The following is a 20,362-nucleotide window of genomic DNA, read 5'->3' as shown; positions in this document are numbered from 1 at the left end:
GGGTCAAACAGATTGTTTTTTTGGGTTTTTTTTTCCCAACAGGGACTCAAAATTGGTCTGGACATGAGCCCCAAGGTGCAGAGATTTTTCCCCCTGCTCGGGCTAATATCCGGGACTCTGAGAAATAAAGTCTTAAAACCACAGCGGAACTCTTTGTCAGTTGTAGTTAGAGAGCTCTCCCTGCTCCTTTACTGAAATGGGACCTTGAACTCATTTACCTCCCTGACTAAAGGTCTCCTTCCTCTTCCCCCCTTCATAAGGGGAGTGCAGAAAGACCAAAGGGGATCCTGGGGTTTTTTAAGCACGCAAGTTTTTCAAAGTTATACAGTTATTGTCTAGTTACGTAGATAACACTGAAAACAAATCTATATTATCTGTGCTATGTTTATGTTTTATTTACATATTGAAACAAGGGTCCGGGGTGGCCCCTTTGTGCTTCCATCCATCCCTTAAAAGCAGGATGTGTTTCTTTGGCATGGGTTATCGGTCAGCCCCTAGGGACGACCAGTGTTTACAGGTTGGTGTCTGTTGGAAACCTCGCCATCAGTCGCCATTGGTCTTCCAAGAAGACGTGTGTTTTTGTTTTGTTTCCCCCCTCCATTCCCCCTTCTAACTCTCTTCTTTCTTCAAGCCTATCAACAGATGAAGATTCCTCTCAGGCTCCAAACTACCTTTGACAATCACTACACTATCAATCATCCTCTAAAAGGTAGCAGATGACAAAGGGTAAGTGACTGCGAGTGCGTTAGCTTTCCACCCCTCTGTTCCAATGGCTGACATAACCTCCAAAGGAGCAGCTCTCAGGGTGGTCTCACACAATGTCCAGGGTCTGAATTCCCCTAGGAAAAGGAGAGTAGCAATCTAACCCTACCGATCCCTTAAACTAAAAGTAGTGCTGCTGCAAGAGACGCAATTTCTGATTCGATACAACCCCAAATTCTTTCACTCACACTATCCAATGTTTTTCCTAGCAAACGCGGCAAATAAGACAAAAGGGGTGGCAATACTCTTTTAAAAAAATAGCAACTTCTCCCACGTTTATAATTACAGGGACCCAAAGGGGAGGTTTTTTCTTGTAAAGGGCACAATTGAAGGAATACTATATTCCATAATTTCCTATTACGCCCCTAAAAAGGAACAAACTCTTTCAAAAACTCTTTGCAACCCTAAACCCCCTCCTGGAGGGTAAGGTCATCTTTGGAGGGGACTCCAATGTTACTTTTGACCAGGGACTCCCCAAAGACCAGCTTACGAGCACCACGAAGGCGAGCAACAGACTAGCCAATATCCTCCATTCCAATGGCCTAGTTGACATCTGGAGGGAACTAAACCCTAAGAGAAGAGACTTCACACACTACTCTCCCCCCCCAGTCCTACGCTAGGATTGACCATATCCTAGTTCCATCCAACTATATACCAACGACTAATAAGGCAACTATTGTAGACACGGCATGTTTGGACCACTCATTGGTCCTCCTATCCTTGCGGAACATCCTCACCAAGACACGGGGAACACATTGGCGACTCAATGCATCACTTCTTAGTAACCCTATACATGCAAAGATGATAGCAGACGCCCTTAAAGATTATTTTCGTATCAACGAGGTAGATAACATCTCCCCCGAAATTCTCTAGGCAGCCCACAAGGTCACCATTAGAGGCGAGTTAATCCGGCTAGCAACTCAGGTAAAAAAGGAACGTCTGATTGACATCCACAATTTGGAAACCACATTCGCAGCTTTGAAGTCTGAACACAAAAAAAGACCCTCTAAGGCCTTAGCAGATCAATTAGATACCACCAGACTGGAACTTAATCTAGCCCTAACGGCCAAAGCAGAGAAACACATCAGCTGGAGCAGAGCAAAATATTACTTGCAAAAAGATAAAATAGGCACAATGCTAGCCTCCAAACTCACCCCCAAATATCGCATACACACCCTCCCTAAACTAAGAATAGCAGGACAACCTCCAACAGCCAACCCAAATAAAATCCTGAAGGCCTTCCACGAGTTCTATTCCAAGCTTTACAGCACTACCCCAACAGAAAGGGGCCCATTAAGCACTAACTTCCTTCAGAACCTTCAGATACCCTCCCTTTCTCAGGAACACAAAGATTTAATGGAAGAAGCCTTTTCAACGGAAGAGATAAGGGAGGTTATCAAAGGTCAGAAGACAGGTTCAGCCCCAGGGCCGGACGGCCTCTCAGTACCTTACTATAAGACATTTGGGGAAATCTTAGCCCCCCACATGGCGAAACTCTTTAACTCCAAAGTGCTAGGATCCCCCTTAGATCCCCATCTGAATACAGCCTACATTACAGTACTCCCCAAACCCAACAAAAATCATGAAGAAGTTGAAAATTACAGACCCATCTCCCTCATAAATAATGACCTAAAAATGATGACAAAAATCCTCACCAACCGACTCGCTACTTTCATTAATTGTTATGTCCATAAGGACCAAGTAGGATTTATTCCAGGCAGACAAGGGCCAGATCAAATCAGAAGAGCGGTCAACATTGTCTCCCTCCTACAATCCAATTGGCCAGGAAGCCCCAAACAAGAGGGAATGCTCCTTTCCCCTAGACTTACATAAGGCATTTGACTCGATCGAATGGCCTTATATCTTCACCCTTATGGATAAATGGGGTTTTGGGAACCGCTTCATGGGGGTCCTCAAATCCCTTTACTCCACTCCGAGGGCCATGATCCGACTACAAGGCCAATACTCTAATCCCCAGGGGCACTAGACAGGGATGTCCTCTTTCCCCCTTAATCTTTGCAATGGCAATCGAAACACTGGCGATTGCAATACGCTTTAACCCCAACATCTAAGGCGTAACCTGCAGGACACAAACCCACAAATGCGGTCTGTTTGCAGACGATATGCTCCTCTTCCTCACATCCCCGATCACCTCCCTTCCAAACCTATGTAAACTCCTGAAGGAGTTCACAGTGATTTCAGGGTTGCAGGTGAACTACACTAAGTCCTATGCCCTAAACATTTCCCTCAAGTCAGAAACAGTAGCGTTGCTTCAGAGCGCCTCTGATTTTAGGTGGAGAAAATCCTCCATAGATTCTTTGGGAATCAGACTCACAGCTAAAATAGAACACCTTTATAAAGCTAACTTCCCATCGATGTACCGCAAGCTCGAAGCCGACTTAGGAAACTGAGTCAAGGAGGAAATTTCCTGGCTGGGGAGAATTCACTCTATAAAAATGACACTCCTTCCAAGACTGCTTTACCTTTTCAGGGCCCTCTCAATAATCATTAAAAAGGATCATCTTAAAGCCCTCCAAAGAAAAGTTAACAAATTCATATGGGGAGGGAAAGGACACAGAATTCTGCAAAAAACCCTATTCCTAAACAGACTACAGGGGGGTTTGGGGCTGCCTCGTCTACTATGGTATTATCAAGCAGCCAGAATAGCACAGCTTTCCACAGTTTACTCCAGGTTGGAGAAACCCAACTGGATACAAATAGAAAGGCAGGCTGCTCCAACCTTGACCCTAGATTTCATGTTATGGGCCCCCCAAGAGACCGACCCCCAATCCTCTCACAATCATTAAACCTCTGGGACAAGTTGAGATCTGATCCTGCGCTGACCTCAGGTAGCCGACCCCTTGCTCACATTTTCAACAACCCAGACTTTATCCCAGGCCAAGAAATCAAGGCCTTTAAATGGTGGCTGGACAAGGGGTTGTATCGAATTGGACACTTCTTCACCTCCAATATACCGATTTCCCTGGATTTTTGTGTACAAAATACTAGAGATTTCCGACCTCAGAATGATTCAGATATCATCAGATTTATCACTTTCTTCACAAAATCTGGCCAGAGAAACCCTCTCCACCCAGATTCACATCTTAAGAAGTATGGTGTGGGCAGTCCACAGAACAGAGGGGTGGAATCTCCGTTATATACCAGTCACTTGCCCATCAGTCAAACAAAACCCCATATATGACCGCCTGGGAGAACGACATTTCAAAAAATTGGGATATAGAGAGATGGCGAGCTTCCTACTCTAGAGCCTTTAATGACATAAGGAATATTTCACTAATTGAATCAAGCCTCAAGATTATGACCAGATGGCACCTTACCCCAGCTAGACTGGCCAAAATGTACCCTACAGTAGATCCCCAGTGTTTCCGAGGCTGCCAACTTACGGGCTCCATGGCCCACATCTGGTTGGAGTGTCCCAGAATAAGGACATTCTGGAGAAAGATTTTCTCCCTGATCCAAAAAGTTACGGATATCCAATTACCTAGAACACCAGCCAATGCCCTGCTCAATGCAAATCTACCCAAGACTTCGAAACACAACAGCAACTAACCCACTTAATTTTACTGGGAGCCAAACTGACTATTGCCAAAGCCTGGGAACGACCCAGAATTTCCATTAAGGCTGCTTTACGTAAAATTTCTTGGATCATGAGGAACTAACTCCTAAACACCACAATTCAGTTTGAAGCTACCTGGGAACCCTGGGCTCGTCATATGGGCATCTCCCTCATACCAGGAGTGCAACCATAATTATTACTGGCCCGCTCAGGGCCATCTAATCTTCTTCTGTTGATAGGATCTATCTGCTCTCCACCCCTCTCCCCCCCTCTATTCTTCTTCTTCCCTCCTCCTCTCCCATTCCTTAAATGGCCCTCCAAGGTAACTGGAGAGACCCTCTGACTCTAGCTCCAGCTAACCTGGAGCAATCAAACTAGGCTTCCGAAGTCCTTAACTATTTGCCTGACTACATGCTTTACCATTGATACAGTGAAGCTACAGGAGCTTGGAGAGGTTCATTCAGGCACAGTATGTTCCCATTAGGGGTGCCGCTGGATCTTCTCTGGGTCCCTTGATGCTAAACTCCTCAAGCTGGAGCATTTTGACTGAGATGAAGGAGCCAATGCAGATGCTAAGATACCTGCCATAATGTAAAAGTTATTTTGATTTGTTATATTTGGGCTTTTTGTCTCTTCTCCAACGGTTGTGATATTGTACAGTGGATATAGAAATAAAATACTTTGAAAGTAAAATGAGCACTTTTGATTATTCATGTTCATGTCCCATAGACTCTAACAGTGTTCGTGTGTTCTGCCAAATTTTTTGCCTGTTTGGTATGTTCTGGTGCAAACCAAACCGGGGGTGTTCGGCCCATCCCTAGCCACTGAGACTGGTGTGGCAGAAATCAGGAATACTACTGATGGCTACACTGGACTGGTGACATTGGATCTGGTGTGGTGACAATCAGGAACACTGCTGATGTCTTACATTGATCTAGCGACACCAGAACTGGTGTGGCAGCAACTATGAACACTGTTTCTGGCTTACAATGATCTAGTAAAACTGGGAATGGTGTGGCTGTGATCAAGAACATTGTCACTGATTTACACACGCTGGTAACACTGGGACTGGTGTGGAGGCAATCATGGACACTTTCTGGCTTACACTAGTCTAGTGAAGCTGGGACCGGTACTGTGGTGATCAGGAACACTGTTGATGCTGTACATTGGCCGGATGAGCATGGGACTAGTGTGGCGACAATCATAAACACTGTTGATGGCATACACTGGTCAGGTGACACTGAGACTGGCATTGCACCAATTAGGAACACTTTTTATGATATACACTGGTCAGGTGACACTGGCACTGGCATATGGCAGTGATCAGGAACACTGCTGTTATCATGCCTTAGTCTGATGACACTGAAACTGGTGTGGCAACAATCAGGAAAACTGTTTCTGGCTTACACTGGTCTGGTGATACTGGTACTGGAGTGGTAGTGATCAGGAACATTGTTTATGGCTTACAATGGTCTAGTGCCACTGAGACTGGTGTGGAAGTGATCAGAAACACTGTGTCAGAGAACAGTTAGAAGAAGAATTGACACACCTGCAAATGCCTAGCAAAACTGAAGATTGGCACATAGAAATTCTCCATTGGCACTTAGAAATTCACCAATGTAAATACTCGGATGGACAAGACTCTGCCTTCGCCTTGGTCACATCACAGAAACATCTCCTGTCCCGTTTAAAGACTGGCTTTGCTGACATCCCTTCTGGCTACAGATCCTACTTTGATCCCTGACTCCTGGCTTGGCTGACGATCCATTCTGTTTACTGAACTTTGGCTATGTTTTGACTACGTTTGTTCTTTTTACTTTTATTATTAAACAAGTGTGATTTAACTGTACATCTGTCTCGGTCTGATTTCACGGTTTCTGACAGTAGGGGAAGGCCATGAATTCAGAAGATACAGTCAATCCACTTGTTGGTAATATTTTTTCCAGATTGGATGAGCAAGATCACTGCATGGATCAGTTTGCCATAGCGTTACTAATGCTCCTGAGTTGCACGGCTCACCTGGAATCTCCCACTGTGGCTGCTCTGGTACAACCTGAGTTGCAAGCCATCCCTGCTGCTGCGCCAGTCTCTGTGCAGGCACCCACCTTGAGTATTACCTCTATAAGAGGTATGTCTGGTTCTACTCCATTTCCCCAGCGATTTGGGGGCAATCCAGTTCAATGCAGAGTGTTTCTAGACCAGGTTGAGATATACTTTGAGATGCTGCCCCAGGTTTTTCCCACGGACAGAAGCATAGTAGATTTTGTGATATCTTTGCTTTCTGGGAGAGCCTTGGCCTAGGCAAACCCTCTATGGGAGACACAAAAACCTGTTGTCATGAGTTACCCTGAGTAACAATTTTGGAACAATTGGCATTTTTACAGCCATCGGTGCTTTAAAAAGGCATTGATTACTGTAAAAATGTCACTGGCAGGGAAGGGGTTAACACTAGGGGGCGATCAAGGGGTTAATGTGTTCCCTAGTGTGTGTTCTAACTGAAGGGGGGGTGTACTGTGTAGGGGAAGAGATAGATCGCTGTTCATACTCTGTATGAACAGACAATCTGTCACTTCTCCCCTCAGAGAACTGGAAACTGTGTGTTTACACACACAAATCCCAGTTCTCCGTGTGCTCCGAGCGATCGTGGGAGCCCGGCAGTGATTGCGTCCGCCGAGCACTTGCGGTGAGCAGGGGCACGCGTGCCTCCGGCGGCCCGTGCACGTCCCTAGTGGCCACAGGACAAAGCGACGTTACATAACGTTGTTTCGCCCAGCCGAGCCATTCTGCCGCAGTACAACTGCGGCAGCTGGTTTGCAAATGGTTAACTATGTAATAGGGATGAGCTACAGATCACATATAGAAGCAGAATTCTGACGCTTTTGCATATGACATCTTCCTGCTGTCACTGGTTCCTAAGGAAGCTGTCATTTGTCTGGAACCCTATCAGGATATGTGCATTGTTTTTTTTTATGAGTCAGTGGGCAGCGAGCATAATTACATAGTTACATAGTAGGTGAGGTTGAAAAAAGACACAAGTCCATCAAATCCAACCTATGTGTGTGATTATGTGTCAGTATTACGTTGTATATCCCTGTATGTTGCTGTCGTTCAGGTGCTTATCTAATAGTTTTTTGAAACTATCTATGCTCCCCGCTGAGACCACCACCTGTGGAAGGGAATTTCACATCCTTGCCGCTCTTACAGTAAAGAACCCTCTACGCAGTTTAAGGTTAAACCTCTTTCTTCTCATTTTAATAAGTGGCCACGTGTCTTATTGAACTCCCTTCCACAAAAAAGTTTTATCCCTATTGTGGGGTCACCAGTACAGTATTTGTAAATTGAAATCATATCCCTTCTCAAGCGTCTCTTCTCCAGGGAGAATTTCAGTGCTCGCAACCTTTCTTCATAACTAATATCCTCCAGACCCTTTATTAGCTTTGTTGCCCTTCTTTGTACTCACTCCATTTCCAGTACATCCTTCCTAAGGACTGGTGCCCAGAACTGGACAGCATACTCCAGGATAGGGATGAGCCGAACACTCCCCTGTTCGGTTCGCACCAGAACATGCGAACAGGAAAAAAGTTCGCTCGAACACGCGAACACCGTTAAAGTCTATGGGACACGAACATGAATAATCAAAAGTGCTAATTTTAAAGGCTTATATGCAAGTTATTGTCATAAAAAGTTTTTTGGGGACCTGGGTCCTGCCCCAGGGGACATGGATCAATGCAAAAAAAAGTTTTAAAAACGGCCGTTTTTTCAGGAGCAGTGATTTTAATAATGCTTAAAGTCAAACAATAAAAGTGTAATATCCCTTTAAATTTTGTACCTGGGGGGTGTCTATAGTATGCCTGTAAAGGGGCGCATGTTTCCAGTGTTTAGAACAGCCTGACAGCAAAATGACATTTCGAAGGAAAAAAAGCCATTTAAAACTACCCGCGGCTATTGCATTGCCGACAATACACATAGAAGTTCATTGATAAAAACGGCATGGGAATTCCCCACAGGGAAACCCCGAACCAAAATTAAAAAAAAAAAAAAAATGAAGTGGGAGTCCCCCTAAATTCCATACCAGGCCCTTCAGGTCTGGTATGGATATTAAGGGGAACCCCGGCCAAAATTTAAAAAAAAAATGACGTGGGGTTCCCCCTAAATTTCATACCAGACCCTTCAGGTCTGGTATGGATTTTAAGGGGAACCCCGTGCCAAAAAAAAAAAAAAAACAGCGTGGGGTTCCCCCAAAAATCCATACCAGACCCTTATCCGAGCACGCAACCTGGCAGGCCGCAGGAAAAGAGGGGGGGACGAGAGTGCGCCCCCCCCTCCTGAACCGTACCAGGCCACATGCCCTCAACATTGGGAGGGTGCTTTGGGGTAGCCCCCCAAAACACCTTGTCCCCATGTTGATGAGGACAAGGGCCTCATCCCCACAACCGTGGCCGGTGGTTGTGGGGGTCTGTGGGCGGGGGGCTTATCGGAATCTGGAAGCCCCCTTTAACAAGGGGACCCCCAGATCCCGGCCCCCCCCTGTGTGAAATGGTAAGGGGGTACTTACCCCTACCATTTCACTAAAAAAGTGTCAAAATAGTTAAAAATGACAAGAGACAGTTTTTGACAATTCCTTTATTTAAATGCTTCTTCTATCTTCCTTCATCTTCTTCTTCTTCTGGTTCTTCTGGCTCTTCTGGTTCTTCCTCCGGCGTTCTCGTCCAGCATCTCCTCCGCGGCGTCTTCTATCTTCTTCTCCTCGGGCCGCTCCGCACCCATGGCATGGGGGGAGGCTCCCGCTCTTCTCTTCATCTTCTTCTTCATCCTCTTCTCTTCTTCGTCTTCCCGGTGACATGGGGACAAGGTGTTTTGGGGGGCTACCCCAAAGCACCCTCCCAATGTTGAGGGCATGTGGCCTGGTATGGTTCAGGAGGGGGGGGTGCACTCTCGTCCCCCCCTCTTTTCCTGCGGCCTGCCAGGTTGCGTGCTCGGATAAGGGTCTGGTATGGATTTTTGGGGGAACCCCACGCCTTTTTTTTTTATTTTTTTTGGCGCGGGGTTCCCCTTAAAATCCATACCAGACCTGAAGGGTCTGGTATGGAATTTAGGGGGAACCCCACGTCATTTTTTTTTTAAATTTTGGCCGGGGTTCCCCTTAATATCCATACCAGACCTGAAGGGCCTGGTATGGAATTTAGGGGGACCCCCCCACGTCATTTTTTTTTTTTTTAATTTTGGTTCGGGGTTTCCCTGTGGGGAATTCCCATGCCGTTTTTATCAATGAACTTTTATGTGTATTGTCGGACCGGCAATTCATTAATAGCCGCGGGTAGTTTTAAATGAGTTTTTTCCTTCGAAATGTCATTTTGCTGTCAGACTGTTCTAAACACGGGAAACATGCGCCCCTTTACAGGCATACTATAGACACCCCCCAGGTACGAAATTTAAAGGGATATTACACTTTTATTGTTTGACTTTAAGCATTATTAAAATCACTTTTTTGCATTGATACATGTCCCCTGGGGCAGGACCCGGGTCCCCAAACACTTTTTATGACAATAACTTGCATATAAGCCTTTAAAATTAGCACTTTTGATTTCTCCCATAGACTTTTAAAGGGTGTTCCGCGGGATTCGAATTTGCCGCGAACACCCCAAATTGTTCGGTGTTCGGCGAACTTGCGAACAGCCAATGTTCAAGTCGAACATGAGTTCGACTCGAACTCGAAGCTCATCCCTACTCCAGGATATAAAGAAGAAAGGGTTGAAGATAATCAGGTACAACTTACCATATGTAGGAATATTTGTTTCATCTCTATGTATCACCTGAGACCAGTTACTTCACTGGGTATATGAGTGGGTTTACAACCACTAGCAAAATGTGTTCTAGTTTTGGATAGAGTAGAGAGCGTTTAGACACCCTGTAAGGATTTTATTGCGGTTTGTGCCCCATTAGGGAGATTTATCCTTAAAAGTTGTCCTGTTTACCGTTATGGCTAAGAGTGAAAGTGAAAGAAAATCCTCAATTTTGGACTGTTACCAGAACAGCAATGGAGGGGAAACCTTTCAAGGGGGACACTAGTTCTGGTGACATGTAGGGGTTCCCTCACTTTGGAGATATTTCCTCTCACTTCCTGTTTTGGCTATGGGACATGAAGTGTAAGGAAATGTCCCCAGTGGAAACACAGATGGCAAAAAAGAAAACTGACAGGTGTTATATGACCCTTATTCTGTCCCAGTGGTGGTCACTTGATATAAGGAGCCACAGGTGCAACCCCTGATATTGCCAATGAGCCACACATACATATTCAGTAAATGTAATGCTAAATGCTAAAAAAATTACAGACACAGAATACGAGAAGGTCAAGAATTTCAGATATGCTACATGAGATAGTAAGAGACCATTCATGAACAAACATCTTACAGGAGTTGGTATAGACTGGAGACATGTTAAAGGAGACTGCTAAAGATCACCTTATTACATCCCCTTTAAATGTTCTCACAATTGTGCTTCTTACATCCATCCTAAAATGACTTAAAGTGCTGGTAAAGGTTTTTAAAAAAAATAACAAACATGTCATAATTACCTACTTTGTTCAATGGTTTTGCACAGAGCAGCCCCAATCCTCCTCTTTTGGGGTCCCCTGCTGGTGCTAATGGCTCCTTCTGTCTCCCCTGCTGCTGTCAACCAAATGAAGTAACAAATGAGCAAGGGCGGGAAGTAACGAGTGAGCAGGGGCGTGGCCAAGCCACACTGTGTGTCTGTGTACCCCCATAACAAGCGGCTTGCTATAGAAGCACTCATGTGGGCTTGATCTGGAGCTACACTGTGTATTGACACACAGAGCGTGGCTTGGACCCACCTTGATCACTCGTCACTCACTAGATTTGATTGAGAGCAGCAGGAGCCAAGTTAAGAGTAAGAGAGAGGGAGCGGTGCTGCTGTTCTCAGGCACAGCGCTGGATCAAGATCAGACTCAGGTAAGTAAACGGGGTGGGGGCAAGGTGGAGCTGCACGTAAAAGGTTTTTTACTATAATTAAGAAAATGCATGACCCATTTGCCTACCCGGCACTTTAACTTCCTTCCTGCCGAGGTCAATTTTCAGCTTTCAGCGCTGTTGCACTTTGATTGCCAACAACTATACTCATTTTCAATTTTTATAATTTTCTTTCACACAAATAGAACTTTCGTTTGGTGGTATTTAATCACCACTGGGCTTTGCATTTTTTGCTAAACAAATGAAAAAATACCAAAAATGTTGAAAAAAAATTTCAGAGTTTGTTATAAAATTTTTCAAACAGGTTATTTTCTCCTTCACTGATGGGCACTGATGAGATGGCACTGATAGGAAACACTGATAGGCTGCACAGATGAGGAAGCACTGATGGGCACTGATTGGCAGCATTGGTGGGCACTGATTGGATCTCTGGTGGACACTGTTGGGAGTGCACTGATAATCAGGACACTCAAGCTCAAGCCAGTTATCGGCTCTTTTCATCTCTCCTCACGCTGAGAACCGGCTTCTGTTTACATCATGATCAGTTATCATTGGAGACGGCTGATCACATGGTAAATGGCCACTGTGATTGGCCTTGTACCCTGATCAGTGATCACTGAGCATGCCGCCCACATGCTGCAGGGGGCGCGTGGGAAGTGCGATCACAGGAGGACATCAATAGATGTCCTCTCAGCAAAGTAAGTCCTGCGCTGTAGCTGTCATTCAGCTATAGCATGGGCGTGAAGGGGTTAAGGTAAAAACCTTTAGCCTTTACAAATTTAAAACATTTAAAAAAAAAAATTTCTTCAGAAATTTGGCCAAAATATATTGTGCTACATGTCTTTGGTAAAAAAAAAAATCCTCATAAGTGTATATTGATTGGTTTGTGTGAAAGTTAAAGTGTCTACAAATGATGGTAAATGTAACTGGAATTGTTATTTATTTATTTATTTATTTATACTATTAATGACGGTGATCAGCTACCTATAATGGGACTGTGATTGTGTCACAGGAAATCTGACACTGAGGGGGAACTGACTAACTGCCACTGACATCACCAGTGACACTAAAACAGTGATCAGTGCTAATATTATACACTGTCACTGTACTAATGACACTGGCTGGGAAGGGGTTAACATGTAAGGGCACTCAAGGGGTTAACTGTGTGCCTAACAATGTGTACAGTGTGCACTGTGTACTGTTTTTATCCCCTGTTGTTCACCAACACAGAGCTTTTTTCTGTCATTCGCTCAGCCGATCAGCGGGTTCCGGTCATAAATTATTGGCTGGGACCCACTGATCAACTTGTGCTGTATTGAATGACAGCTGGGGTGTGCACTCAAACGCCCTCTACCCAGAAATACTGGATCACATACATGTACGTGATTCAGTGCAGAGTGGCATGTGTGCTGCAGTAAATCTGTGGTAGGCGGCCCACAACCAGTTTAAAGTACCGTATTTTTCGCTCCATAAGACACACCTGACCATAAGACACAACTAGGTTTTAGAGGAGAAAAACAAGAAAAAATATTCTGAGGAGATTACTACACATTACCATTCACCATTTGGTTGCTAGAGGTTACTGCACATTACTGCTCACTGATTGGTTGCTAGAGTTTATTACAAGTCGCCACTCACTAAAATACATTTTCAGTTCTTGTACCCAGACCAGCATACAGCATACTCTGTTTAACTGTGGATTTTGATTACTAGGTCCTATAAATCAGTGGTTCTCAAACATGTCCTCAAGTACCCCCAACAGGCCATGTTTGCAGGTTTTCCTTTCTCTTGCACAGGTGCTTTAAATTAGAGTCAATGGCTTGGTATTTTGGACAGCTATTTTATCTAAGAGAAATTCCCAAAACATGGCCTGTTGGGGGTACTTGAGGACAGGGTTGAGAACCACTGCTCTAAGTAATATAGCAAGGGCCGCCATTTTAACAGGCCTTCATTTCCTTTCTAAAAATTATGATTTTAGTACAACCTGTCCACATCCCACGCCACTGCAGAATATACTATGACTGAAGGTACAAGACAGTTTCTTTGCATTTCTTTTTTGGTAAGCTCAGAAACAATAATCGACTTCATTGCCTGTACACAAATCAGCTTTGTGCTATTACTAACAGTTAGATTGGTCCATTAAGGTAGAGGAATAATGCAGTCAGAAAATGAACCATACGGTAGATGAAAGAGAGGCAAAGGCAAAGAATCGTAATATAGGGTGGGATGGTGGGATCTGAAGGTACAAGTGAGAGGGGGTGAGATAGGAATAGTTAAAATAACAGAAGGAAGTTTACACATCCTATTATTCCAAAACCCTAACATTACAGACAAGCTGTACTTACGGAAGGGGGATAATTCATATATGCTTGGGCAGAAACCTAACAATTTAAAATTATGTATCTATGCGATTAGCATTTTGGCAATTACAGTAGCTCTCTTCTAGTGGCTTATCTCTTCTCCTCTGTTCCTGGTAATGTGAGTTGTCCTGCTCACCATTGGATTGTTCCAGTTTGTATAACATAATTAAATAACACAGGAAGTGCCACATCATCTCTGTCTATAAATAGTGTGCCAACTTTAAAAACGTTGGTCAGAGGTCAACAGTATGATAAGAACATCTTTTGGACAACTCTTTCAACTAATGCACATATACTGCTTGTCCTTATGAAATTGTATGAATGCGTTAATATATTCTTTATATATTATTTGATAAAAAATCAAAGGACCAAATATTAATTATGAGATTAGAAAAGTTGTCAGAAGAAGTGAGAACATGTTTTTTATGAATGTACTCAATGTGCAAACATTTAAACACATCATTTCTTTTTTTTTTTTACATGTTTTATCATCCATCTAAAGAAAAGTCCAGTTCTAATGCAATTTTTTTTCTGGATGTACTATGTAGAGGGGGTGTTGAAAATTATGCACTTTATTTTTACCAGTGCAGCTTTCATATCCTTGTTCTTCAGGCTGTAGATCAGAGGGTTGATTGTTGGGATTATGATACAATAGAAAAGGGCCGTCATTCTGTCCTGGTATGAAGAGAAAGCTGTCCCAAGACGAAGGTGGACATACATGGCCGTGCCATAGAATATGATGACAGAGACCAGATGGGCAGAACATGTAGACATGGCCTTTTGGCGGGCCTCCTTAGAGCGTAGAAGGAACACAGAGGACAGTATCTTCACGTAGGAGCAGAGTATAAGAAAGAATGGGATTGTTGCTCCACAGATACAAACAATGAAGACATACAGCTCTATTTTAAAGGTGTTGACACATGCCAAGTGAAGAAGAGGTGGGATGTCACAGAAGAAGTGGGCTATGTGATGAGATCCACAGAATGGGAGCCTGAAAATTGAACTGGTGTGAATTAAAGGCATCAGGAACCCTACAATCCATGGTCCAGTGGCCAACTGATAGCACATTTTAGAGGTCATCACGGAAATATATCGTAGTGGGTGGCAGATAGCCATGAACCTATCAAAGGCCATTACTGCAAGGAAGAGACATTCTGACACAGCAACTGCAGAGAAAATGTACATCTGAGTGGCACAGCCAATAAAGGTGATGGATCTATCCATGGACAGGAAAATCGCCAAAGCTTTAGGAACAGTAACATTGATGGAACAGAGTTCTAGCATGGACAAGCCCCTTAAGAAGAAATACATGGGGGTGTGGAGATGAGAGTCAAATGTAATGCTCAAGATGATCAGACCATTCCCCACTAAAGACAGGATATAAGCAACCATAAAGAAAATATTTAAGGTTATCTGAATGGAAATAGACAGATCTAAGAATCCTTGTAGAAAAAACGTTGTCCCATTGTTGAGATTCTGTCTTTGCATAAGCATATTTTACAGTAATTGTCTTTTCATACAACTGTGAATGACATTGAAATAAAATGGAGTTCAGGAAATGTTCAGTGCAGTCAAAATTCCCAAAAAAGATTTCAAAAAGGTTAAAAGTATCAAGTTTGTTTGTCAAATATGTAGATTCTCAACAAATGAGCTGTGTTGCCAAAATCTTGAAAAAAATACTAACTAAATACTAATACTGACTTAAATGTGCACAACCTAGAGACAACAGCACCAAAATTTGAGCAAGTCAGCAAAAATGCACATGTACATTAAACACTCCGCACACAAGCAGTATAACTAAGAAATATCAGTCACTCAATACATTGTAACAAAATAATGCCAATATGAATTTTCTCCTAAGTAACAAAGGTTTCTAAACACCAGCACAAAATAAGATTAATTGGATTCAGGAAATTTAGATTAGATAGCGTACCGCCACAAGATATGAGAAGGCCACAGTTTAGAGTGTTTGTTTATTCAAGCTGGACACTATCCTGACCCATTATCCAAAAGAGAAATACTAAGAAATGGCCCTTAAAAAGTAGAAATGCAGGCAGATATAAAAAAAACCTCCACTTAACATATAATAATAATAATAATAATAATAATAATAACTGGAAGACCTTAGATGTAGGATATGTCCTAAAATTCCTCAACAAAGTTTCTAGAGTGTATCTTTCACAATCTGCTTCTTTATGCCTTCCACTATTTTAGGTATTTTTTGGCTGTGAAATGACAACTGCAATTGAATCAAAATGCAGCTGCTCATGTGAAAAATGACACTTGCAGATTCTCTGCAATTGGCCTAAAGTAATAGGGGTAACAATGTACTGTGAGATTGCAATTACTTTTTCATATGTCACACAGAGGGTCACACTGAAGTCATGTGCCGATCATAAGTAACCTATGATCTGCATATGACTTCAGTTTAAGAAATATCACAAGTAAAAAGAAAATTTAATTAAATGCACCTCCTTTCTCTCCTTATCCCTTTAGCTATTATTTTTTTTTCCATAATATTTTTATTGAAGATGAATTACACATACATAAACAGAGAGGAGATTCGGTGACCAATTTTCAAATGGGACAATTAAGATCACAAGAGCGGATGTAACAAATGTATTGACAGTTGTACAATCCAGAACAGTAGTTAGACAATATGTAATGACAAGAGAAAAACAGGGGGTTCATCACCATAGGCCTAGAACCATCTCACAATATATGAACCATTATAAGGAACATGTAAGCATTCGATATATCATTATCAGAACTTGAAAACCAGAGAAAAAAAAAGCATTCTGTCAGTTGTCAGTTGCCTTACAACAAAAATGAATACATAAAGCAAATAAAAGGAGGTAACACAATCCCATACATGGAGAGTTGCAGGGACAGGAAAATGGTCAATATGCCCATAATGAGAACCCCTGCAGATTACCTATTAGCTGCAATTAGACATAAAGATGGAACCGTCATTAGCTATTTTTGTTTATGCTGATTTTTTTATTAAAATTATTTTATTATTAATATTTAAACTTTGTTTTTTATTTATTTCTATTCATTTTGTTTAGTAATTTTTCGGTGGGGCATAACAAATACATTTGCAAAGTTCATTTGCAAATAACCTTACTGTCCTATGTACCAGAAATTTAATTTTAGTATTTAGTATGATTTCATGTAGGACAAATTATAAAATAAATAATGTTTTACTTTGTATCTACAGTAAAACTACTTTTGTTTTATTTTATTTTTATTTTTATTGCTATTGACAAGAACAATGGCCACAAAATGCGGCCAATAAGTCAAATAAAGAAATGCAATGTACAGTACGTCTAACAGTGCCGGGTCTACTGGTGTATATCAACAAAAATTTTGATGGATGGTAGACAAACTAGTAGGCAGCAAGTAAAGAAAAGATGGGGAGGCCTCAACTTTTATATTAATAAGTGCTATTCAGTTCAAGAGGGGTTTGGAATGTCATTTGGAGGATCATTAATCTGGCGAAAAAAGAAGAACAATGTGACTTTAAATGAGGCGATGACCTGGTAAGGTCCGGTGCCCTCCATCCCTATCTAATAGGCCTCTGAGTAGATACCATTACGTATATTGAAAGCATGTATGTATATGAAGAACACACAGCAAACACTACACATTTTAAAACCAACACTGGTGAAAAAAATAGAAAAAAAAACACTATTTTAACTTTTTGTCTAATTGCCAAGAAAATAAATTACTTTTTAAAAGACAATAGGGTCAAACAGTATCAAAGTTTGTCCACCAAAAAACAATGTACATATTATTTTGTTATCTTAATTTCTAAAAAAAAAATATTGCTAAAAACAGATATCTAAGTTAAAGTGTGTGACTGTGGTGGGGACATTAAAGTGCAAGCTCTTCCAGTACAGAGACAAATGTAACTAGTTGAGTGATCTCTGTACAGCACTGTGGTATATGTCAGAGCTATATAATCGTATTATAATTATTAGAGTTTAGTCTCTGCTCATACAGAGACTGATGCGACTGGGTTAGTTTATCCCCTTGCAGCACCGCATTATATATCAGAGCTGAATAAATGTATAATTAGAACAGCGCGGGAGGGGTGATTTATTAAAATTGAAGAGTACAAAATCTGGTGGAGATCTACATAGAAATCAATCAACTTCCAGGTTTTATTGCTTAATTGCACAGCTGCACCTGATTCTCCCCCTGTGTAACTGCTGACACAAGTCATCGCATCAAAGAGCTCATTTACCAGCATAAATCAGATCTCTATGATTTCTCTCTCTAAGGTAGGCCATACATTGGGTCGAACTTTGAAAGACTTTTCTTTCGAAAATCTTATCTAAGAATTTTCGTTTGAATTTCGAACCATTAGTGGGCTGCAGCAACAGCCAATTTTCGTGTGGCCATCGAATTTGAGTAATCGGGCATGTTGGAATTTTTTTTTTGAAAAGCAAACGATTTTCTAATCAATGATTGGAGAATTATGTGAGAAACTTAATCGAAAAAGAAATGCACATGTGCAGGAAATTAAAATTCCCGGAAAGAAAAGAAGATTCCCAGCCACGAAAATTATTTTCTGTAGCAACAAGAGGTGAAATCGAAGGCTTGGTTAGTCGAATTTCGAAATCAATGGTGGCACCATCAAAATGCATGAAATTTCTCATTTTTTCAAAAGAAAATTCTTTAGAAATTCGACCAATGTCTGGCCAGCCTAACTCACATCCTCACATCCAGTGTGGCTATGTACTTTTGCTGGTAAAATACCAAATCCAGAGGATCAACATATCAACCAAGTTACAAGAATTGTCATTAGTATATTATTGATGACAGCTTATATATTTATGTTGGTATGGTTTCTTACATTAAAAATATTTGTTTTGTCATATTTAAATATAATAGGTAAAACATTTTTTTTTAAATAGTCATGTTTGGTAATATATAGAACATTAAATATTTAGAAAAATTCAATAACAGATGTGACAGAAAAACAAAATTCTAAACATCTTGTTAAGTAAAAAGAATCAGAAGAACCAACACATCGCAATGACAATACTATTAATATAACGGCCAATATTCTGGGATGGGACACAAGTGAGATGCCGATCCTTGGAGAACGAGGAGATCTCTGCCACCACACAATGCTCACCTCCTATGGAAAGGAGATCTCTGAAATTCTACTCATCCATTTTTATAACCAATACTCTCCACAGAGAGTATATTCCGACTCCATTTCCATTCATTGTTGTTAGATATTAATTAACAAGAAATGAGATTTAAACTTGAAATGTATACACCAAACTCTGGGGAACACCTAACAAATAACAAACACAAATAACAATTAAGAAATCCTCAAGGATTAGCAGCATTGTCATGAGACTCGTGTTTGGTAATCAGGTCACTAATAACATAATGCAATTATATCTTGGAATGTTAACACAATAATGTATTGGTAAACAGTCTGGGTCTATAGTATTTCTACTTGGTAAACTTTATTATTTAGTTATTTACTTCAGATTGCTTTTTTTTTTTTAAAGTCAAAGTGCAATGCAAAAATGTGGAAAAGTACAAAGACTGGTGGGAAAAATAATTGTGGAAAAATATAAGAAGAAGAATTACACTGACTTAAAACAGAAATCTAAGTAGATAGATTAAACAAAAACGAATGCAGCTCTGTAATTATTAATACATTACTTTTTTATTTTAACTACTTGAAGACTGATATGTTAAACCCCTATCCTGTGCAAGCCATTTTTCAGTTTTAAGCACTGCCATAGTTTGGCTGAAAATTACTCATGCAATTCCTCATGCAATACGGTACCCAAAAAAATTGTATATAATTTTTTGAGTATAGAAGCCTCTTTTGATGGTTTTTATTTACCACTGGGGATTTTTTTTTTATTTTTCATAATATGAAAGAAAAATGACAGGAAATGAAAAAAACAAAAAAATATTTTTTTTTTCTTATGCTGTGTACACACGAGTGGACTTTACAGCAGACTTGGTCCGGCGGACCAGAGTCCGCCGGACAATCCGATTGTGTGTAGGCTTCCGCTGACTTTTTTTCCCAAAACATGTTTCAAATCTTTCCTTCGTAACTCCGCCGGACTCAGTTCCTGACGGAAAGCCCGTTCTGTATGCTGGTACGACGGACCAGATATGACGCAAGGGCAGGGTACTGCATCTCGCGCTCGCTGTAATAGGAAAAACAAATGTTCCTATTGTGGCAAGTGCGGGGCATACCAGGCCCTTAGGTTTGGTATGGATTTTAAGGGGAACCCCCTACGCCGAAAAAACGGTGTGGGGTCCCCCCAAAGTCCATACCAGACCCCGATCCGAACACGCAGCCCGGCCGGTCAGGAAAGGGGGTGGAGACGAGCGGGCGCCCCCCTCCTGAACTGTACCAGGCCGCATGCCCTCAACATGGAGGGTGAGTGCTTTGGGTGAGGGGGGCACCCTGCAGCCCCCCCAAAGCACCTTGTCCCCATGTTGATGAGGACAAGGGCCTCTTCCCGACAACCCTGGCCATTGGTTGTCGGGGTCTGCGGGCGGGGGGCTTATCGGAATCCTGGAGCCCCCTTTAATACGAGGGCCTCCAGATCCCGGCCCCCCACCCTATGTGAATGAGTATGGGGTACATTGTACCCCTACCCATTCACCTAGGGAAAAAGTGTCAATAA

At 41.9% G+C, this 20,362-nt stretch overlaps 1 protein-coding gene across 1 annotated transcript; it reads right to left on the bottom strand.

Moving 5' to 3' along the window:
* Positions 1-14,022: 14,022 nt before the first annotated feature.
* Positions 14,023-15,179, bottom strand: LOC141147900 (olfactory receptor 2G3-like). Its single transcript, XM_073635060.1, has one exon. It carries the CDS (start codon positions 15,177-15,179, stop codon positions 14,226-14,228), a length of 954 nt encoding a protein of 317 aa, XP_073491161.1. The 3' UTR covers positions 14,023-14,225.
* Positions 15,180-20,362: the final 5,183 nt, after the last annotated feature.

This window comes from Aquarana catesbeiana, linkage group LG06 (assembly GCF_042186555.1).
Source record: "Aquarana catesbeiana isolate 2022-GZ linkage group LG06, ASM4218655v1, whole genome shotgun sequence".
NCBI classification, from domain to species: domain Eukaryota; kingdom Metazoa; phylum Chordata; class Amphibia; order Anura; family Ranidae; genus Aquarana; species Aquarana catesbeiana.
This window is presented reverse-complemented; position numbering and strand designations above follow the sequence as displayed.